Source organism: Cebidichthys violaceus, unplaced genomic scaffold (genome assembly GCF_023349555.1).
Source record: "Cebidichthys violaceus isolate CVI_PGR_0920_01 unplaced genomic scaffold, fCebVio1.0.p SCAF_14, whole genome shotgun sequence".
NCBI classification, from domain to species: domain Eukaryota; kingdom Metazoa; phylum Chordata; class Actinopteri; order Perciformes; family Stichaeidae; genus Cebidichthys; species Cebidichthys violaceus.
Window position 1 is genome coordinate 15,713,522 of NW_027176307.1, and position 22,500 is coordinate 15,736,021.

The following is a 22,500-nucleotide window of genomic DNA, read 5'->3' on the forward strand; positions in this document are numbered from 1 at the left end:
CCGCTCACATGTGTGTGTGTGTGTGTGTGTGTGTGTGTGTGTGTGTGTGTGTGTGTTCCAGCTCAGGCCTCCTACGGTGATAGGCCAGTTCCACACCTTGTTCTTCGGCTCGGTGCGGATGTTCTTTCTGGGCGTTCTTGGCTTTTGCTGTCTATGGAAATGAGGCGCTGCACTTTAGCTGCGACCCGGATCGCCGAGAACTCAACCTGTACTGCTACAACCAGTTCAGACCCATAACGCCTCAGGTAGGACTGAACTCAACCAAAGGTTCTACCGAATAACACGGGCATCTTCTGGAACAAATCTCTTCAGTCCTCTGGTATCATATTCTGTACAGAACTACGGTGAGCTAAGCTAAACTATGCTCAAATAAAATAAGCTAAACTTCCAGGCATCCACAAGTTTAATTCTAGACTGTGTATGTTTCCCACTCCTTCCATCCTTGCTGTCTTCCATCACATATTTCAGGATCCCTCTGCTCTGTATCCCAGTGTCTCCTTCCATTGGCTCTTCTCACTCCTCTGTTTCCTCCTTCCTGCCCTCTCCAGGTTTTTTGGGCGTTACAACTGGTAACAGTGCTCGTCCCTGGTGCGGTCTTTCACCTCTACGCAGCCTGTAAGAACATCGACCAGGAAGAGATCCTCGAACGACCGCTGTACACCGTATTCTACATCATTTCTGTTCTTCTACGCATCATTCTGGAAGTCATCGCCTTCTGGCTTCAAAGCCACCTCTTTGGCTTCCAGGTCTGTACATTTGAAACTCAATAGAGTGCTTGTCCATGTCACAGTTGTGCATTTATCCGCCCATCCATTTTCAAGTGGCCAGTCCTGGCTATTGTCATGGTGACAAAAAAAGGGTGTGCATAGACCCCCTTACAACCTTTTCTCCAGGAAATACTTTCAGTTCCCCCTCAGGGGTACCAAAGCTCTCCCCGTCCAGCCAGGAGGTGTAATCCTTCCAGCATACCCAAGTTGCCAAAGGTCCCTTTCCTTATTTTTCTTACCTGGATCACCTCTAAAGAAATGGGACTCAGGGACACCCTTATATAATAATGGAATCATATCGTCAGGATGCCCAAAATATTAAACTTTGTCAGGCAAGCCACCCTTTGGAGAAACCTCAATCAGTGCAGTTGTCAAAATAGCCTAGTTCCACTCCAAAAGTTAGGAAGCACTTCATTGGCGCCATGGCCATTCTTTCCACAATTGCACCAATAAAAAAATGGTTGTAGGTTGGCAGAGGAGGACAATATGGCTCTGCTACTGCGGGCAATGAACAACAAGAAGAAGCTTTCAATGCATGTGGTCACCAAAGAGGTGGATAGAACAGTAGAGTTGGTAGGGTCCTCCATGCATCCACCCTGTCTGGTGACAATAATACCAACTAAAGGTGGTGGAATTTACATCCTGCTAACAGTGTGGTGTCCCACATCACAAGAGCTCTGAGCATTTCAAGATAGTTGCTGGAACATGACAGCGACAACTTTGTCCTCTTATACCCTGCCCAATACCACATATTACAACATGAAAGAATGGAGTTGGTGGTCCTGCCCTATACATAGTCCGTGGTAAGACCCAGCAAGAGAATAATTCAATAATAAGACAATATTACCCAGCAGAATTGCACGGTGTCGTCTATCAGAGAGACATAAGGATTGGAAGTTCAGACAATCATAAACTTATCACTACCTCATGTTTCTCTTTTTGCCCCCCAGGTCCACCCGCTGTACATGTGTGATGCCAGTGCTTTGGAAAAGACCTTTAATGTGACTAAGTGCATGGTGCCAGAACACTTTGAAAAGACCATCTTCCTCAGTGCCATGTACACCTTCACTGTGATCACCATACTCCTCTGTGTCGCTGAGATATTTGAGATACTTTGCCGACGTCTTGGTTATCTCAACAACCAATGACACACACACACACACACACACACACACAAGCACACGTGAAATAAGGGTGAATATATATGACACTATTGCTGCCAGTTTTTAATCGGGCTCTTGGTTGGCTACTGCTGGACTTTCATAAAACAGGAAGCTGACGTAAGAGCGAAACCTCACCTGTTGTCCATCGTGAGTGAGTTGCACCAAGAAATTTGAGAATGTGCGACAGTGTCATAGCTGGCGAGTCTGAAATATTCTCTGGGTGTTTTTTGCCCTTAACTACGGAGGGATCATCCCTAGTCATATTTCAGATATCGGTGGGTCTGTTCTGGCTGTGTCCAAGGTTTTGTTTGGACGTGATGGCCAGAGAATATGCTCCTCGGACTCTGAACAGTTGGGAGATGGCGTAGAAAGATTTCTGGTTTTCTTTTTTCCACACAATGACCGATAGACAGGTATCGACTTCAGGGTGTTTCTAAAACCTGTGACCAATTAGAGCACAAGGGAAGCCCAGTTTATCACAAACCTGGTGGACCGTAACAGCTTGAGGGTCCCATAAACCCTGTTCTTGGAGTGGTACCCAGTTGTACTTCAGATCTAATACTTTTACACACCCTGTTTGCAATAATGCTTAAAGGCCAGGTGTGCACTAAATGCATCAAGATTCATTAAACAACTCGATGCCAGTGTTGTAGTCAAGACCACCTAAACCCAGACCTAGTCATGACCAAGACCAGACTGTATCAAGTCCGAGACAAGACCAAGACTTTGAGGGGTTAAGACCATGTCAAGACCAAGGCAGGGTGAGACCGATTCAAGACTAATACCAAGGCAAGGCAAAACCAGGACCAGACCAGTGCCAGTCCCACACTGCATGACGCACTTCTGATAAAATAGGAAACATGCAAACCAGAGACATCCTCAATCTGAGGATCAGCATAACACAAGTGTTTAATGAGAAATATCTTGAAAAATAATCAAAAGGCATTGCAGAGGTGTGGGAATATTCCTTTGTTTTCGATCACAGTACTGATGGTAACAGATTAATAAGGCAGTTTGGTGATGTCCCCGCAGTTGCGTTCTTGACTGATCTTGAAAATAAATTCCAGAGTCTTCTTTGTTTGAGGCCGATACAAGACCGAGTAAAAAGGTGGCCTTGAAACCGGTCTCAAGACCAAGACCGATCTCCAGCAGTAGAACCCTGCTTGATGCATCTTCTCTTGGTCGCTGAGGAAGTGCCAACAATGAACATAAACATGTCTTTTTTCAGCAGATTCCTAAGGCTTAGATTAAAACAGTCTTAATGTAACGAATTAACAGCCAACAATGCAAATCATTTAGCTAGTCGCATACATAATAATGCAGATAAACACTATAGTCTAGCTTGTCTTCAAGGTGCTGGTCAAATATGAAAGGCAGACTAGAGAGCTGGCAGTGGATTATCACTCATGTCTTAAGAGACTGTGATCCAGTAACCGTACCCATGGGCGAGTGAATTGCAGGTGCCGTTGCTCCTGACACTTCCATGTGTGATCGCCTCCAATATGTGTCAGTTATTGCTTCTAGCCCGGTCTGACCTTTACTTCCATCAACATGAGCGCCACAACTTCGCTGTGGACTCTTGATGGAGTTGTCTTCCTTCTTGAAATACCAGTTTCAGTTTGGAACCATCTCACCCAGAAAGGCTGAAAGAAATGGCTCAGTTTACTTCCATGAGATGTAAAGGCGTCTTTGAACAATGACTCAATCACTAAACATGTTTGAAATGTAGTGTTTTTACTCTTTGAGGGTAAATATTTCCCCAACGATACAAAATTCATACAACAAAAAAAAAGGAATGAAACACTTCCTGGCTTGGATTTTTTAAACTTTAAAGAAATTTATAGGCTTAAGGATCAGTGACTTACACAAAAATATTATTTAAATTTGAGTATTAAAATGTGATGGAATGAAAATATATAAAATATTTAACAGTACTACAAGTTGCAATGTTTTTAAGTACCTGAAAAAAATCGTAGACTGCCAGTAAGAAGAAATACCGCACAATTTTTGTGCTTCTGGATGTCCCAACATCCAAGGTGAGATGTCTCTACTAGGTTCTTAACAGAGATGGACAGAATCAGCATCGACATATGAAGTTCTTAGAGTACAGGCCCTATCGGTCTCATATATAATGTAATAGCTATTATGTTTAAAGCAAAACTAAGAGATCATTCAGTCCAGAAATATTAGAAACGATGGTTGAGCTTTTGTCCATGTTTGATTCTCAACCCTCTCTCCTCATGAAGAGTGTTCTCTTCCTCACTCTTTCTATCTCAACTAGCTTGTAGTATTACACATAATACTTTCTGTAGTTTTGACTTCGGTGTCACTGTTGATGTATTTTGTGAAACATTACCTCTCATGTTTTCTAACGTTTTTTGTGTTTTTTTTAATCAGACATCCATCCAACTTTTGTTATGAAGTTTTCAGCAATCTGTTTATCATCTCAGGTACAAAATTGCATTACCAGACAAAAGTGGATCAAACCCTCATTTCAAATCCTTTTAAACCCTTAAATAAACGTTTCCGGCACTGAGGGACCACTCTTATTGATCCCAACCTACAGCACCACAGGCCTGGTGGGTCTGATAGGCTTTAGGAGGATTTGAAACAGGTATGTGACTCCTGTGGTTTGGGTTCGTCTGCGTTCTGGCATCTGTTAGTAGAGGATGGTTTTAAATTTTGCCTCTCAAAGTTCTGTCACCAAGACTTAGGCCTTGTTTACTTTAAATGTATATGTAGAACTCAACATCGGTGCTGTTCAGGTCGAGTTTAGATTAAACCTGGGGCCATTTGGTGGAAATACAGCTCTGTGATCCGTGACCACGGACAGTCGCTTCGGTCGCTCTACACTTCGTCGTTCTTTACTAACTCACTTGATGTTGGGAAATCTTCTTAGTAGCTTTTAAGAGGGAAAACACAACATAGCATGCTACAAAAGTTTGCCAACTAGCTCTACAAGTAGTCACTACGCCACCAAGCCTCGAGCACCATCTGTACCTGAGCATTACGCTAGTGCTGTTAGCATCTGTTAACTTTACTAAAGACGCAAAGAGCTGACCATTTAAAATCAATAGTTAAGGGGATAATAGGCACGTTTCTTTTACTTTAACTTATCATTATGACTATAGAACAAAACATTTAGATTGGTTCCCTAAAGGCCTGGCTTTCACTTTGCTATTCTGTCTGCCACCAGGTACGACCTCCCGGTAAAATGAAGGCTCAATGGCCGCTGCTGCAAAATCTATATAACGGCAACCCTGGGGTGTTTAACTTTGCCTCAATGAAAGGACAGAGACGGAGGTTTTCAGTTAAAATTTGGATTCTTACAGTTGTTTCTTGCTTTGGACAGTAGCCAGGCTGCTAATGGTAGCCATGTAGCTAACGCTTATGCTAGCTACCCTTAGCAGCCAGAAAACAAACCCGGAACTAGTCTGGAAAAAAATCATCTATGTTTGTCTCTGGAAAAAAAAGAAACTTACATCTATCTTTGCATTTGGCTGCTGACGTTAGCCATGTTGCTAATGCTTGCTAACGCAAACACTAGCAGCCAGGAAACAAACAAAAAAGAACAGATTTTCGTGGAATATCTCAAATGAGCAGCGGTGAAATTTACTATATTCTATTATCATCTGATCCTTTTGTCTTTGAGACAGCGTTGCCAGAAATAAAAACACGTAGAGAGAAACCAGGGGGCGAGTTGAACACTGGTCTTTTATCATATTAAACATGTGATGAACATTAGGTCATATTTTACAGGGATCAGGTTTTATTTCGTGGCTTTGATAAAAGTGATCTCACAGGTTTAAACATACGGGCGAGTCTTGGTAAAGAACTGTGTACATGAAGCTGTGTTTAACTGTCTCAGAATTATTTCAAAGTATTTCGACAAGTTTCACTCATTTATAAGATTCTGGTGAATAACTGTAGAGATTGACGTTTTTTTGGTCTTATGCGGAGCGGAAAGATACACTCCTTGTTTTTTTTATATAGCGCCACCAAATCCCAAACAGTTCTTTTATGAACTGAACTGTAAACTGGCTTTCGGGTTCTATTGAGAACTATTTATAAAAGTGTATCTTTATAATTTTGATGCTTCCTTTTGACCATTAATATCAGCGTCATTTGTGGAAATGCATCAACTATGATGCAGTAGGCTACACTACATAGAACATTCATCATTCATTTTGATATCTTTGATTTTTACTGATGTTGTAATAAATGGACTAATTTCTGCCATCTCATTTAGTCCTTCACCTCGCAGCCATCGGAGAGAAAGAGGCACATTTAATGACCGACGCTGTCGTATGGAACCAAGACGTTCTGTTTGTGCTGCTGTTCAGGTCTCCAGTTATGCTCCTGTTTGTTTTGTCTTGAGATGATTGATTAAAAATGTCAGACAATTGCCTTTGTTTCATTTTTGATTGACTTCATTTGCTATGTGGAAATAGTTAGTAGGAAAAGGGTTTTAATGGGAATTTACAAATGAAACAGCAATAATAATTAAAACATTACATAAAATGATTTCACCAAATATGTTTTGTTTTTTATGCATAAACTTTCAAGTACTATTTCTACTTGTACAAGTACTATAAAGACATGCAACACAGAGGCTCATAAATCAAAGCAAATACATGAATAATTATGATAATAGAAACATGGACTAAAGACTAAATAATTCTGCATTAGTAGAAACTAAAAACATACAGAGCAGAAGCACAAAACATAAAAGCATGCTGAGTACGTAAAATAATCTGCAGTTTAAATCCAAACCAACAGTTAGATTTAGGCAACTAAACCAACCGTTAGGTTTAGGCAACTAAACCAACCGTTAGGTTTAGGCAACTAAACCAGCAGTTCTCTAAACCAACCATTCTCACCGGCCTCAGCCTTGAAAGTCCTGTTTGTGGGACCCGTCCACCTCCCCCCCACCTACTACTAGTGGTCTTTTTGGATATTGAATACTACGTCACTTGTTTTTTCCATATTCATGCGTATGCATTTACTTAGTGCGTCGACCACTAATAAGGCTCCTAGTTGACTTTCCATTGGCTTTATTTTGGTCTTAAACGACACAAAAAACATTTTGCGTCCCTGTACACGAAACCAATAGGTTGCACTTCGTATTCCCAGACCTGCCATGAGACTGGGTCTACAGAGGATAAAACCTGGTTTAGGGAACAATCATGATCTCAGTCTGGAGCCACCATGAGGACACATTATAGGCTTTGCTTCATTGATGCTCTAAGAGCAAAAAGGTTAAATGTTTCATTCTTTCTGCAATTATATTGTGTGGTGTTTCCTTAATAGACCCATTTATTCACAGATGAATGGTTGTTACTTTAGTTTAGAGCTTGATCATTTATCCTTTATGTCATTTCATTCACTGTTTGATTGTTGTCTTCTTTGGGTTGTGGACTGAAGGAATCTGATATTGTGATGGTTATTTATTGTACTCGTTTTCTGCCATTATACAGACAATGAACCCAGTATCATTAGGGTTGAGTTCTGAATCAGAGGAGATGAACAGAGGGAGGAAGTCTCTGGGTAAACATCCTGCTCATCAGTACCCACGGCCCACCTGACAGCTCTCATCAATCACAACACATTAAGTTATGACACGCTTTATAAATACGTCAAACCTCATCGAACACTTGCTCCTGAACGCCATCGGCAGTCTACGTGAGATGTGTTCAGGTTCTGCTGCTTTACACCTCAGAGAGAGACGGTCGATGAACCTTTTTCCTCCACTTCAACACTTCAAATGTTTTACTCGCATCAAAGCTTTGTGATCGTCACATCCGACAGAACGTGAAGTATAAAACGTCACTACGTCAATGAACGGAAAATCAAAAGCAGGAACAGATCTCTTTCATTTGGACTATAGTCTGAGTATGGAGTATAACATCATGTCTTTTACACTTTAAATACAACAATAACTCGTATTGTTTGGCTTTTTATCATATTCAATTGTACATTTTCTTAAGACCTAGTTTAATTAAGTTGCACTGTGTTTATTGTCACGCACCAATAACCAAGAAAAAATCCTTTTATGGGTAAACTTACTTGGCAATAAACCGCATCTGATTGTGCTGAATGTTTTATTTTTATATATTAGCATTAACCTTGTATTTACATAGTCGCGTCCTTATTGTTAGTCAACGCCCAAATCTGATCTTAATGATGGATTTGACCGTCGGTGCTCAAGGACTTCACAGGAAGACGGAATACAAAGGCGTGATTACCAGTGGGTATTTTCAAAATAAATGTCCTCTTGAAGCGTTTTGATCTTCAGGATTTTGACAATGATCATGACGCCCTGGTACTGGAAATCTTTTCACAATATTTTAATGTTATTGTCGACATTCAGGCCCCTTGTAAAGAAAAAACAGATGGAGTCCCTGGTTCTCCTCACAACTCTCCATCGTCATCCATCACAGAGACAAAACCTAGTCCAGGTCCAGGTCCAGTGGCACCCTGAGGACTGGTTAACCTTTAAGCAACAAAGAAACCAGCATGCACCAGCATGATTAGGAGGGCTGGATCCAATCATGCTCAGTCAGCTGTCTGTGTGATAGTCCCACTCTACTCTGTAGCATCTCTGAAGAGCTCCAAGGACCGCGTTGAGATATCCTCCACTGTCACGCTGCTGCTGCTGCGATGGAGTTCGCCTCTTCATCCACCGCTCGCTTCTTTTATTAGTCTGTAGTTCTGTGAATATGTACCCGGTTGATTGCGCAATAAAGACGGCAATAAAAACATGGGCCCGTTCAACGCGGTGTCGGGAAATAAACATCAAAGACAAACTTCAATCTCAACGAGACTGCCTTATTAAATAAAGAAGTAAAACAAACCGTACAAGGATCCAGATGAGTGAAGACATGTTTTTACTCATCATGTGCTTTATGTGTTTGTTGACCTGGGTACTGACTGTATATATATATATATATATATATATATATATATATATGTATATATATATATATATATATATATATATATATATATATATATATATATATAAACACACATACAGTATACATATAGATAATTAATATATATACACTACTATTTCTATTCTGAAAAGTCACGACAATATTATGCAACATTCATAACGTCAGCAGTCTGAGCCTCTCCCAACAAACATGTTTTACCGGATGAAAAGGGGGCGCCCCCACCTGGTGACGTCATCTGTCCCGCGTAAGCGGCCGCTCCTATTGGTTAATACAACGCGGAAGTAGTAGCGCTGGAAGGAAAACACTCGCTAACAACACTACTTTTTGTGTGTGTGTGTGTGTCGCGGATGTGTTTTCTTGTCTCCCGGAGGATCTCTCTGTGAAGAAGACATCATGGCTCTACCGCCTCAGCTCAGAGCCATCCAGCACTACATGCGGACCGCTCAGGAGCACGAGAAACGGGACCCGGTGGTGGCGTATTACTGTAAGTTCTGGTGTGCTGGGTAATGCTACTGTTAGCTAGAGCTACTGTTAGCATCACAGCTTTGTTTACCTGAGCCTCGACAGCTGAGGGTGTGTTAGCTTAGCTTAGCAGCTAACTGCCACTTCAACTGGGACTTTATACACGCGCTGGTTACACACTGGGTTTACACCATTAACGAGCCTTTTGAGCTGCTGGTTTAAAACCAGTCACGTTAGCTAATCACAAGTCTGGTTACTGTTAGCTTTAGACAGGTCAAAGTTTACTAGCAGGCTGACGTCATGGCGTTGTGACGTCATGTCACGTGGTATCCCTCTTTGTTGTCACTCTTTATTTACCTGTGAGGACTAAAACATCTCTGGTTTCATCAGCTAACAGGAGCACACATCTGGTTCTACTGTCTACGTCTAGTCAGTTTACTACTGGTGGCTCATGTAGGGTTCAGGTACTACTGGTGGCTCATGTGGGGTTCAGGTACTACTCGTGGCTCATGTGGGGTTCAGGTACTACTGGTGGCTCATGTGGGGTTCAGGTACTACTGGTGGCTCATGTGGGGTTCAGGTACTACTGGTGGCTCATGTGGGGTTCAGGTACTACTGGTGGCTCATGTGGGGTTCAGGTACTACTGGTGGCTCATGTGGGGTTCAGGTACTACTGGTGGCTCATGTGGGGTTCAGGTACTACTGGTGGCTCATGTGGGGTTCAGGTACGACTGGTGGCTCATGTGGGGTTCAGGTACGACTGGTGGCTCATGTAGGGTTCAGGTACCACTGGTGGCTCATGTAGGGTTCAGACTGGTGGCTCATGTAGGGTCCACGTTCAGGTACTGGTGGCTCATGTAGGGTCCAGGTTCAGGTACTGGTGGCTCATGTAGGGTCCAGGTTCAGGTACTGGTGGCTCATGAAGGGTTCCGGTTCAGACTGGTGGCTCATGTAGGGTCCAGGTTCAGGTACTGGTGGCTCATGTAGGGTCCAGGTTCAGGTACTGGTGGCTCATGTAGGGTCCAGGTTCAGGTACTGGTGGCTCATGTAGGGTTCAGGTTCAGACTGGTGGCTCATGTAGGGTCCACGTTCAGGTACTGGTGGCTCATGTAGGGTTCAGGTTCAGACTGGTGGCTCATGTAGGGTCCAGGTTCAGGTACTGGTGGCTCATGTAGGGTCTAGGTTCAGGTACTGGTGGCTCATGTAGGGTCCAGGTTCAGACTGGTGGCTCATGTAGGGTCCAGGTTCAGGTACTGGTGGTGAGTTTTATTGATAGAGGTGAGGCCTTACCTTATACATGAAACACACTTGAATGAAATATGACGTCGACAGAGCAGAGCTGCTGTTCCACACAATACGTTTCATATATTTAATCCAATATCCTGAGCAGAACCACTACAGTGGAAACACATCAGCTTCAATCCAAACGTCAGAGATGTCATTGCTGTGGTGTGTCTGAGATATTAAAATGGTTTGTTCAGCTCTATCAGGTCTATAAACTACAATAGAAAAACAAAGGAGGGCAACAAAACCAACAGTTACATGTCCTCCGGTTCTTTAAAGTTCTCCTGTTCTTCACGTGTTAGAGCTGCATTCTCTCTAGTGTCCACCAGGGGGCGACTCCTCTGGTTGTATAGAAGTCTAGTCTAAAATTACTCTACTTCTCTCTTGATTTATTCCCTCAGTAAACATTGTAAACATGAGTTTATGGTCTCAATCTCTAGTTTCAGGATGGATGTTAACATGTAGTGACCGGCGCTTTGTAAAGTAATAGATTACATTAACATCAGAGGACGTTTTGTCTTCTTCTGGTCTTTATTTTATTGAAGTCGCGTCTGAGTTTGGAGTTCTTTACAGTGTGCTTCATAGTTGTGTTTCCCTTGACTCCCTCACATCCAGTGAATACTTCTTCTGCTCGTACTTCATCCTGAGGAATGTGTCAATATGGATTTATGGGGTTTTGCTGCCTTGGGTGCTTGAACCTCGATACTTGATTTGTTAGATTGTTCTGTGGAAACAGGAAGTTCTCATTGACCCTCTGAGGTTGTGTGTGTGTGTGTGTGTGTGTGTGTGTGTGTGTGTGTGTGTGTGTGTGTGTGTGTGTGTGTGTGTGTGTGTGTGTGTGTCAGCTGATGGTGGTTTGTTCTGTCACATTGTGATGTGTTCATGTCACTCTGTACACTGAACACTTCATCTTAAAGTGAGAGTAATGAAGCAGCCGGTGAGAGCTGGTTGCTTCTGTTGGTCTGTGGTTCGTTCTGAAGTGTTCGCTGTGAATAAGAACGGACTTACTGGAACCATGAAACCACACTGCGGTGTTGAACGTCCTGTTGGTTGTGTGTTCTCACAGGTCATAAACATCACCGTACACAATGCTGTTGGATCACTGCTTTGAATAAACAATATTCAGAGAGAAACCTCAGTGGCTGCTGGTTCTAGCTTCAGACCGCTACGTCTGATTGGTTTGTAGAAATGTTTCTAGTGAATGGGTTGTTAGTGAGCCGTCAGTGAGACAGCATGGTGCTGTGATGTCCTCTTCCTCACATCGGGTCCTCGGTGGATCAATAAGGACCAGAGACCAGAGGGTTGTTGTAATGGAGGCGAGTGAGGCCTCGTGTGGTGAACGACGCGTTGGCTCCCTCACTTTGGTCTCAAGGAGAGAAAAGTCTTTCTGTCGTTGCTGTTGGAGGTTCTGTGATAGAAGGTCCTAGAAGGTCCTACCTGCATCATGACATCAGTCCTCTCTCCTGTGAGGAGCAGCAGGACGCTCTACAGTCAGCAGGAGGGACGTGAGCTGTTTGGAATGCAGCCCCAGAGTTTAATGTGATCCAGTCAGACCACTGGAGGTCAGCAGCACCGTGTGTCTGAAGAGTGTGTGGTGTGTGTGTGTGTGTGTGTGTGTGTGTGTGTGTGTGTGTGTGTGTGTGTGTGTGTGTAATTGGATGAACAGATGGTTTTAAACTTGTCAGAGAAGTTTTGAAAAAACAGATCAGCAAAACGTTCAGCAGCTTCCTGTCTGGCTCAGATCGGATCATTGACGTTATAAACGAGGCTCCGCCCCTCTGTTCACTTTATCTTTTATGTTCATAAAGGTGCATTGTGGGTATTTTTGAGGAGGAGGAGGATGTCTTACCTGTGATGTGACTGCTGCACACGTCACAATGTTGATGCTGGAACCATAAATATTCACACCTATATATGACGTTATGTTGAGTGTTGATGGAGCTGCTACAATGTTAGCATAGCATAGCATAGCATAGCACCGATCGATACGAGCTCCATTGAGGAAACAAGTATTTTAAAAGTTGTTTGCTTGTCGAATATATATATATATATATATATATATATATATATATATCATATCATATATAGATATATATAGATATAGATATAGATATGATATGATATCCTGAGAAACCTCTCTGGACCAGAGGAGTCGGGAGCTAAACGTCCCTCGAGTCCATAAATACAAACTTCAGTGATTGATAGTATGAGAGACGGGCTCTTTGTGACCGATTTGTGAATAAGAGGAAAAAGCAAAATAGAGCGATAAATCACCTCAAAGGCTCTTCAATCTTTTGTTCTGTTCCGTCGTTGAAAAATATCTGTTTCTGACAGCAGGGTGAATTTATGGGATGTGACATCTTCATATTGAGAAGAAGCCGTCAACACAATGCTTCATGTAAGTCCTTCAGCGAGAGAGAGAGTTTACTGTCCTTCATCTGCAGCGAGGAACCAGGAGACGACCTCCGGTTCTTTAGAGCTGCATTCTCTCTAGTGTCCACCAGGGGGCGACTCCTCTGGTTGTATAGAAGTCTAGTCTAAAATGACTCTACTTCTCTCTTGATTTATTCCCTCAGTAAACATTGTAAACATGAGTTTATGGTCTCAATCTCTAGTTTACAGTCTTCTTCAATACAGCATGATGTTCATTTAGTACATTATGCTCCATTTAGAGTCAAACACACCATAAAGAGGGGATGATTTAGGGGCGGGGCTACACGCTGATTGACAGGTCTCTACCAGAGACGTATACGCCGTCTCTACGTCACTCCTCCTCAGTCCAGATGTGGTCACTTCCTGTTGTGTTTTCCTTCACAGTAATGGACTTGAGTGATTCCTTCAAAACGTTCACGTCTCTCGATGTCCTGTAGGTCTGATAGTCAGCCTGCATTCATCTCAACATGAACCCATCCAAAGTGACGTGTGGCGTTAAACCTGAGGCGCCGTAAAGCAGCGTTTTAATGAGCAGAGGAAGCTGCTAAGCCAGGCTTAATGAGGACGTTGTGTTTGGTTTAAATACATGTGATCTAAGGATCCTGGTCCCAGTCGGGCTGGTTTTCAGGTTCACTTCATAACGCTAGTTAAGACCTCTCGTGTCTGTAATGAGTCTACATTGTACACAACCAATCAGAGGAGAGCTAGTAACGTTAGCAGCACCGCTAACGGCTAACCAGCCGAGGTTCACTTCAGTTACATCGTGATGCCTTCAGGCTCTGCTCAGTGAACACGAGTACTGGCTGAAGGTGAATTATAACGTCATCGTGATGTGTTCACATGTAATCTGTAAAATGTAGTTTTGGTGTTAAACTTGAATAAATCCAGTAGTTTGAAGGAGATGTTTTAATTATAACATTATTACTACTATTACCTCTGACTATTGACTAAATAACCTGGAGTGAGAACGTAGAGAAGAAGACTCTCAGTACCTTCCCTGACCACCAGGGGGCTCCAGCTTTGAGGGACCATGTTGGAGTCCTCCAGTGTCCGTGTCGGAGCACAAAGGAGGTCTCTGTCTCCCGGATGGACGGCTAACTGGCCCGCTGGCTGGCTTTGTGTGTCTGCTGGTGAACTGCCTCCACGTGTAGGAAGGGTTAGCTGAAACGCTATGGGTTGTGTTTGTCTCTGTATCATTATTAATGAGAGGGTGAATGAGTGAACTCACTCTGTGTTGATGATTCTCACTGCGATGCTCGTCCCGCAGGTCGCCTCTACGCCATGCAGGCCGGCATGAAGCTGGACAGTAAAACACCCGAGTGCAGGAAGTTCCTGGTGAAGCTGATGGACCAGCTGGAGACGGTAAGTCTCACGTCTCAACGTCAACATCTAGACGTTAAAGCTGCTGGCCTCGCATCGCTTGCTGAGGTTTTATTTCTTGCCAGTGCCGCTCGTTACTGTCCCTTTAAGTAAAATTCACTCTGCATCATCTGATGGAACCAGTAGAATAACCTCACTGTGTTAAGATGCTGGTAGATTCAAGCTTTATAGTAAAGTGTCCAGAATAAGAATGAAGCTCTAATGCTCTAAAGTCAGAGCTTCACGTATTAGAGCTGCATTCTCTCTAGTGTCCAGCAGGGGGCGACTCCTCTGGTTGTATAGAAGTCTAGTCTAAAATGACTCTACTTCTCTCTTGATTTATTCCCTCAGTAAACATTGTAAACATGAGTTTATGGTCTCAATCTCTAGTTTACAGTCTTCTTCAATACAGCATGATGTTCATTTAGTACAATATGCTCCATTTAGAGTCAAACAGACCATAAAGCAAACTTGTAGGCCTATTAATAAATATATAAACAATTTGACAAAATAACTTTCTCTAAAATCTATTTTATATTAACGTGAAAACATCTTCAAACTACTGGATTCATTCACGCCGTGATAACGTTTACCTTCGGCCAATACTCATTTGTACCGTTTGGAGCTTGAACGCACCACAATGAAAGTGAATGGAACCTCCGTACGTTAGCCGTTAGCTCCTTTATTAGCAGGACTGTGCTAACTGGGATTAAACACAGCGGCATGATGGGAATAAATTACAATGTAATAAATGTCTGATTTAAGTTAGTTCTTCCAAATGTTGCTGTGCTGTAGGCTCCGTTAACTGCTAACGGCTAACTGCTAACGGCTAACGGCTAACGTTACTAGCTCTCCTGCGGGTAACTAGAAAGCATTGATGTCGAGCCCTGATTTTAATAATCTCTGACAAAACGCTGCGTGGTCACCTCAACCCTGCAGAGATACGATGTTATTACAAATAGTATAATAACAATAATGTAATGTCACACTCGTTCTCCAACCTTTCAAGTGCATGTTAGGCTAACGGTGGAGGTTTTCTCTGGACGCACGTTCACGTAGACCTCGGCTGCTTGTCAACACACTAATTAGGTTTTATGGAGTTGTTGTGAAGACGAGGGAGGAGGGGAACGGGCCCCGAGTGTCCCAGCGGGGGTCAAAACAAATGAGCCTTTAATGGACAGACCGAGAGGACCAGAAGGAAAGGAACAAATAGCGTCTACTTCTACTCCCTCTGTATCTATTAACCCCAAATATAGGAACGCATTTCTACAGTTTGTTCTTGCAGAATGTTTTCTGAGCTCCAGCAGATACATTTTTATGATTTTTGTTTGTGAGAAAGAAACCTCCATGTTTTACAAATGGGTCAAGGGGGGGGGGGGGGGGGGGGGGGGGTCCCGCAGCGATGCTGGAGTCACTTTAAGAGCCAATTAAAGGAAGCAGTGGACGAGGATGAAGACATGCAAACACACACACACACACACACACACACACACAGGTTTTTACAGGAGCTCCAGGGATGTTCATTACTGTCACACACTCAGGACGTCAACAGGACTCACATCCGCTGCTTTGATGTGTGTGTGTGTGTGTGTGTGTGTGTGTGTGTGTGTGTGTGTGTGTGTGTGTGTGTGTGTGTGTGTGTGTGTGTGTGTGTGTGTGTGTGTGTGTGTGTGTGTGTGTTCTTACTCGTGGTTTCATTAAGTGCCTTTCTGTTTGTGAACCCTTAATCCCACAAAGATGTTGTTCATGTCCGATGAATGTTGCACTTACAGATTATTATTGTAGTGATGTATTATTATATATTATAATTATAATATATATATATATATATATATATATATATATATATATATATATATATATATATATATATATATATATAAATATATTCATTTAAACCTGTTGGTCTTTGAATCAGCTGCCTTTGGTCATAATTAAACTGTATATAAGAAATGGACGACGTCATCCATTTTTTTGTGGACTGACGTTTTGAAGCCTTGAGTTTGGCGTTTTGTCCGTCGCCATCTTGTTTTTTTACAACCATTAAACAGGAAGTGACCACATCTGGACTGAGGAGGAGAGACGTAGAGACGCCGTATACGTCTCTGGTCCATTTAGAGTCAAACAGACCATAAAGCAGGGGATGCTTTAGGGGCGGGGCTACACGCTGATTGACAGGTCAACACCAGAGACGTATACGGCGTCTCTACGTCACTCCTCCTCAGTCCAGATGTGGTCACTTCCTGTTCTTTGGTGGCTTCAAAACAACAGCTACCACAGGTAGAACGTGGCTTTAAGTGTTCTCCGTGAACTTGTGTTTGTGAGAGTTGGTTCCACATTAATCTACAACTGGATCTCATGAGGAAGACGTATAACTAGCGCGACATTTCCCCCTTTTCATTATTACGCGTTTAGTGGTTTAGAGAGAGAGAATGTTTGACCTTTCACAATAAAAGTCTGAGCCAATCACAGCGTCACTAAGTGTTGTTCACACTTGTTCACTGATGGGTTGATGTGGTTCATAGTTTTGTGTATTAACGGTTATAAATATGTCCGTGTGTGTTCCAGATGAAGAAGGAGCTAGGAGACAACGACTCCATCAGTCAGGAGGTGGTGGGTAACGCCCACATCGAGAACTACGCCTTAAAGATGTTCCTCTACGCCGACAACGAGGACCGACAGGGACGGTTCCACAAGTAAGGAACCCGTCAAGGTTCTAAAGGATCACATCTGGTTCTGTGGTGGAGGATCAACTCTGTGTTCATGAAAAACACCTCCAGTACCCAGCCTCTCTTCTGTCCTCCTCCTCCTGTCCTCTCTCCTGTCCTCCTCTCCTCTCTCCTGTCCTCCTCTCCTCTCTTCTGTCTTCCTCTCCTCTCCTCTCTCCTGTCCTCCTCTCCTCTCCTCTCCTCTCTCCTGTCCTCCTCTTCCTCTCCTCTCCTGTCCTCCTCCTCCTCTCCTCTCTTTTGTCCTCCTCTCCTCTCCCTTTCTCCTCCTCCTCTCCTCTCCTGTCCTCCTCTCCTCTCCTGTCCTCCTCCTCCTCTCCTCTCTCCTGTCCTCCTCCTCCTCTCTTCTGTCCTCCTCTCCTCTCCCTTCCTCCTCCTCCTCTCCTCTCCTGTCGTCCTCTCCTGTCCTCCTCCTCCTCTCCTCTCTCCTGTCCTCCTCCTCTCCTTTCTTCTGTCCTCTCCTCTCTCCTGTCCTCCTCTCCCTTCCTCCTCTCCTCTCCCTTCCTCCTCCTCCTCTCCTCTCCTGTCCTCCTCTCCTCTCCTGTCCTCCTCCTCCTCTCTTCTGTCCTCCTCCTCCTCTCTTCTGTCCTCCTCTCCTCTCCCTTCCTCCTCCTCCTCTCCTCTCCTGTTCTCCTCTCCTGTCCTCCTCCTCCTCTCCTCTCTCCTGTCCTCCTTCTCTCCTTTCTTCTGTCCTCCTCTCCTCTCTCCTGTCCTCCTCTCCTCTCCCTTCCTCCTCTCCTCTCCCTTCCTCCTCCTCCTCTCCTCTCCTGTCCTCCTCCTTCTCTCCTGTCCTCATTTCCTCTCCTTCTCTCCTGTCCTCATTTCCTCTCCTGTCCTCTCCGGTCCTTCTGTCCTCCTTGTTTCTTCTCCTCCTCTCCCCTCCTGTCCTCCTCCTTTCCTGTCCTCCTCGTTTCCTCTCCTCATTTCCTCCCCGTTTCCTCTCCTCTCCTCCTCCTCCTCCCCGTTTCCTCTCCTCCTCTCCTCCTCTCCTGGCCTCCACCTATCATGTGGACCATACCATGTGGTAATGAAATGATTCTGTCTCTAGTGAGGGGAGGTCCTTATCTCCACTCATGTTCACACTGTCTCTCTTAACATATTTCAGTTAAACAACAAGAATTATAATGAAAAACAAAAACTCACAAACACAAGTTCTACTTGAAAACCTAAAGCCGTTAGCAACATGAGCTGTGTGTGTGTGTGTGTGTGTGTGTGTGTGTGTGTGTGTGTGTGTGTGTGTGTGTGTGTGTGTGTGTGTGTGTGTGTGTGTGTGTCACCAAACTAGAACACAAACATAGTAAACACACAGTCACACAGAAATACAAGCACGGATATACATGTAGGCAAATATACACAGGCTTAAATACTTATACACATATAAAAACACACACACACACACACACACACACACACACACACACACACACACACGTCGAGGCTCAGAGGTGAATGTTTATGGGAAACTTCCTCCGACATGTTGCTGCTCAGGAGCTCACACACCGAGCTACAAGGAGGCCATTCATGTTCCTTAGCTTAGTGTGTGTGTGTGTGTGTGTGTGTGTGTGTGTGTGTGTGTGTGTGTGTGTGTGTGTGTGTGTGTTGATGGGAAATGAGCCCTAACAAGTGACGGTAAACCTGGGCTGTGGCTGCTTTAAACCAGGACTCAACAATATTTATAGAAACCTGTTGAATCGGTAGCGTCACACACATGCAGCTGATGACGGGTTGTAACAGGTTACATGTTTGTTAGTGTTTGGTTTAGTTTGATCCAGGTAAATCTTCTTTGTTCGACTAAACTCAGGGTATCAGGTGACGCAGCGTTTCCAGATCTCTTAAGGTTGTGCTTTGAGTCTTCTAGATCAATGAGGTGAACGGTAGTTTATTCTTGTTTGGTCATTAAATACACAGTTTCCTAAAGAACCAACAGGGATCCTCAGATTTAGGGGATGAGCACCAGGACTCTTAAAGAGTTAACGACACCAGAGACGGTTCAGGAAGGACACGACCCACTGAGAGTCATTTCCTGTATGTGTCACATGGGTTTCTCCCAGGAGACAACCTCCAGTTCCTCAAAGTTCCTCAGAGCTTCATGTGTTAAAGCTGCATTCTCTCTAGTGTCCAGCAGGGGGCGACTCCTCTGGTCGTATAGAAGTCTAGTCTAAAATGACTCTACTTCTCTCTTGATTTATTCCCTCAGTAAACATTGTAAACATGAGTTTATGGTCTCAATCTCTAGTTTACAGTCTTCTTCAATACAGCATGATGTTCATTTAGTACATTATGGAACATTTAGAGTCACACAGACCATAAAGCAGGGCATGATTTAGGGGCGGGGCTACACAGTGACTGACAGGTCTCTACCAGAGACGTATACGGTGTAAGTGGACCCTTGAGTTAAGATTTCACAGGTCAAGAATGAGGTTTCAGTCTTCATTTAATGAAACACTGAACTAATAGTTGAATGTGTTTGTTTCTCCCTCCTCCTCCTCCTCCTCCTCCTCCTCCTCCTCCTCCAGGAACATGATCAAGTCGTTCTACTCAGCCAGTCTGCTGCTGGATGTCCTGTCTGTGTTCGGTGAATTGTCCGAGGAGGTAAGATAAGTGACGATCATCATCACACACCAGATTACCGTGAGAAGTCCGGCGATCAAAACCAGCTCTTTTTCTCAAAATCTTTTTCAAATGCTCCACGAATCCCCCGAACAGTCGGATCGTTCATCTTGTTCACGCGCTTTCTCTGTGTCCGATAACAGACTGAATGCAGCGTTCAGGTGCTGCTCATCATTTCCACCATTACTCAACATCAAATACATGTAAACTGAACCGACGAAGCCGGATCTGAAAGGGTCTTTAATGGTCTAAAGAAACGTAAAGCTTCTCATTGGGGAACAAAATACAGACGGTGAAGTAACAGGAAGTCTTCATGTAACGTTTCATCAACAAATACGTGAACAGCAGGTTGTGACACTCTATATACACACACACACACACACACACACACACACACACACACACACACACACACACACACACACACACACACACACACACACACACACACACGAATGTGGGACACACAGCAGGTCTTTCTCTACTTTGTGTCCAAGTCACCCAGAAGCCATTAAAACATCAACAGGACACTTGCGTCCGTACAGTTAACTGCTGCTAACACACACACACACACACACACACACACACACACACACACCCCTACACCTACACACACACACACACCTACACACACACACACTCAGCGGACAAAGAGTCCTCAGAGTAGCCGGGGCTGAGTGCTCTGCAGACAGACGGGCCGGAGTGATCGAGTTTCAGGCAGTAAAAAGAGGTTTTCAGTCGGTGATCAGGTGAGTTAAATCTGAGTTACTGAACACCGTCGTCCATCAGGAACCCATGTTCTCAGTGAGAGAGAAGAAGAACCATGTGTATATAACCATATGGGGTTCTGTAAGAGGTTCTACAGATAATCCTTCTATGGTGTAATGGTCTCACCCAGAACCTTCTCTGGAGGTTCTATCCAAAACCTTTCCACCTGCAAGAAACCACACTTAGGGGTTCTACCCTTTTTATATTCCACGGGTTTCATCTAGAACCCAAAAGGTCCGAGGCTGATGTGGTGCCGCACAACCCACAACCATCCCGGTTCTCGGTCACAGTTCTTCCCTCTAAGCACCCGTGGTCTCAACAACCCTTGAAGAACCCTTTCCTCCAGATGTGCAAGTACGGTTCTGGGTAACGTGATCTCTCCTCAGTGGTCCGGTTAGAACCCAGCATTTGGACTTGACCATCTGTCCCCCTGCTGTGATTATCGGTGAACCCCGAGGGCGACCGTGTCCGGCTGTAGGAGTTTATCGCCCGTTCACGCTGCAGAGGAGAGGTATTTATGGGCTCTTTACGGGAGGCTGTGGATGTTCTGAGCAAAGGCCAGATGTCCGTGAACCGCAGGCTGAACGAGATGCTCCAAGAACCACCGCGGCTAACCAGCTAACCAGCTAACCAGCTAACCAGCTAACCGTCACCTGGAACCCTGAAGCCGGAGCGTTCTAGACGCCTGCCTTCCTACATGTACTCTGAGAGGAGGCTGTGTCTGGCTGCTTTCAGACCTTCATGCTTTATTTGGGGAAAACCAGCTTTTGTCACCAAATAGAAGATTTCACAGGTGACGAAACTTTCAACTTTAATCCAAATCAAAAGCACAATTATTACCACATGTTCACGTTTCATGGTATAAACTACTGTCTGTATATATCATATTCTAGTTCTTTACTGTTTATTACTTATTTATAATACTTGTTTTGATCTTCAATATGGCTTCCTTAAATGTTGTGTATTGTATTTTATTATGATGTATAACATATCAGTATAATTACTCTATATTTTATTATTATTATTATTATTATTCATAGTGTGGCTGTGAATTCTGGCCGTACAGAGTCCTCCCTGTCCTGTTTCTTTATCTTGAACTCCACAGTGAGTCACCGTTCTCCTGAAACGTTGGAGTGGTTGACGGTAAAATCCCCGTCCCTCCGTGTTGTTTCAGCGATTAAGAAACAAACTCTTATTTCTTCCGTTCAAACCGAGGCTGAACAAACACAAGCTTCCCTCAGAAAGAACCTCGGCGCTCCGCTCCGCCATTGTTTCTGCCGCTGAACAACACGCCACTTATCTGTCCGGAGCAGGAGTTTCTCCATTCATTCTTATCAGCTTCATGTCGGCGTAAATCTGACGCCCGATGTCCTGAACTCAAATAAATCAGTTTTCTGTTGTTTTTTCCAAATATTGTGGTATTTTCTCTCTTTTTTTACGACACAGCGACACAGGTGACATGTTTTATACTTCTGTGAATACAATTATTGTTAATTGTATTTTGCACACACCCTTTTTGTAAACACCTTAATCTGTAAAGTGGACGTAGTGGTCGCTCATGTCTCAAAGTGTACCCCCCCCTCCACCTTCTTCTACGTCTCTCTGCCAGAACATCCAGCACAGGAAGTACGCCCGCTGGAAGGCCACCTACATCCACAACTGTCTGAAGAACGGGGAGACGCCTCAGGCCGGGCCCATCGGCATGGACGAGGACGAGGAAGCAGGTGGGACACACTGATACGTCTCTGGAGGACGCACACACATCGGCCGTGCTCCCCTTTAAAAGACCAATGAGGCCAACTTCCTTTGTTACCTGGGGGGGGGGGTGTGTGTGTGTGTGTGATTTGTGAGGACTGGTGCAGGAAAAGCCCTGCAGTAGAAACCACAGACTTTAGGAGATAAGAACTGTGCAGAGAGCAGATTAGCAGAGTGTTCTCGTTTGTGTGAGAATGAAATGATCACAGTGTGACAT

The 22,500-nt window shown here is 44.0% G+C and overlaps 2 protein-coding genes across 2 annotated transcripts in view; both read left to right on the forward strand.

Annotated features, from left to right (window-relative positions):
- Positions 1-2,281, forward strand: part of gje1a (gap junction protein epsilon 1a) — a 2,839-nt gene extending 558 nt beyond the window's left edge. Inside the window, 4 exon segments of the mRNA XM_068709147.1 lie at positions 62-142; positions 144-245; positions 549-746; positions 1,718-2,281. Of these exon segments, the coding sequence (XP_068565248.1) occupies positions 62-142; positions 144-245; positions 549-746; positions 1,718-1,915 (579 nt within the window). The 3' untranslated portion in view covers positions 1,916-2,281.
- A 6,886-nt stretch (positions 2,282-9,167) lies between these two features.
- vta1 (vesicle (multivesicular body) trafficking 1) overlaps positions 9,168-22,500 on the forward strand; it is a 30,730-nt gene continuing 17,397 nt past the window's right edge. The window contains exons 1-5 of the mRNA XM_068709140.1: positions 9,168-9,370; positions 14,333-14,427; positions 16,993-17,120; positions 19,667-19,742; positions 22,138-22,252. Coding sequence (XP_068565241.1) covers positions 9,280-9,370; positions 14,333-14,427; positions 16,993-17,120; positions 19,667-19,742; positions 22,138-22,252 — 505 coding nt within the window. The 5' untranslated portion in view covers positions 9,168-9,279. The remainder of the gene's footprint in view (positions 9,371-14,332; positions 14,428-16,992; positions 17,121-19,666; positions 19,743-22,137; positions 22,253-22,500) is intronic.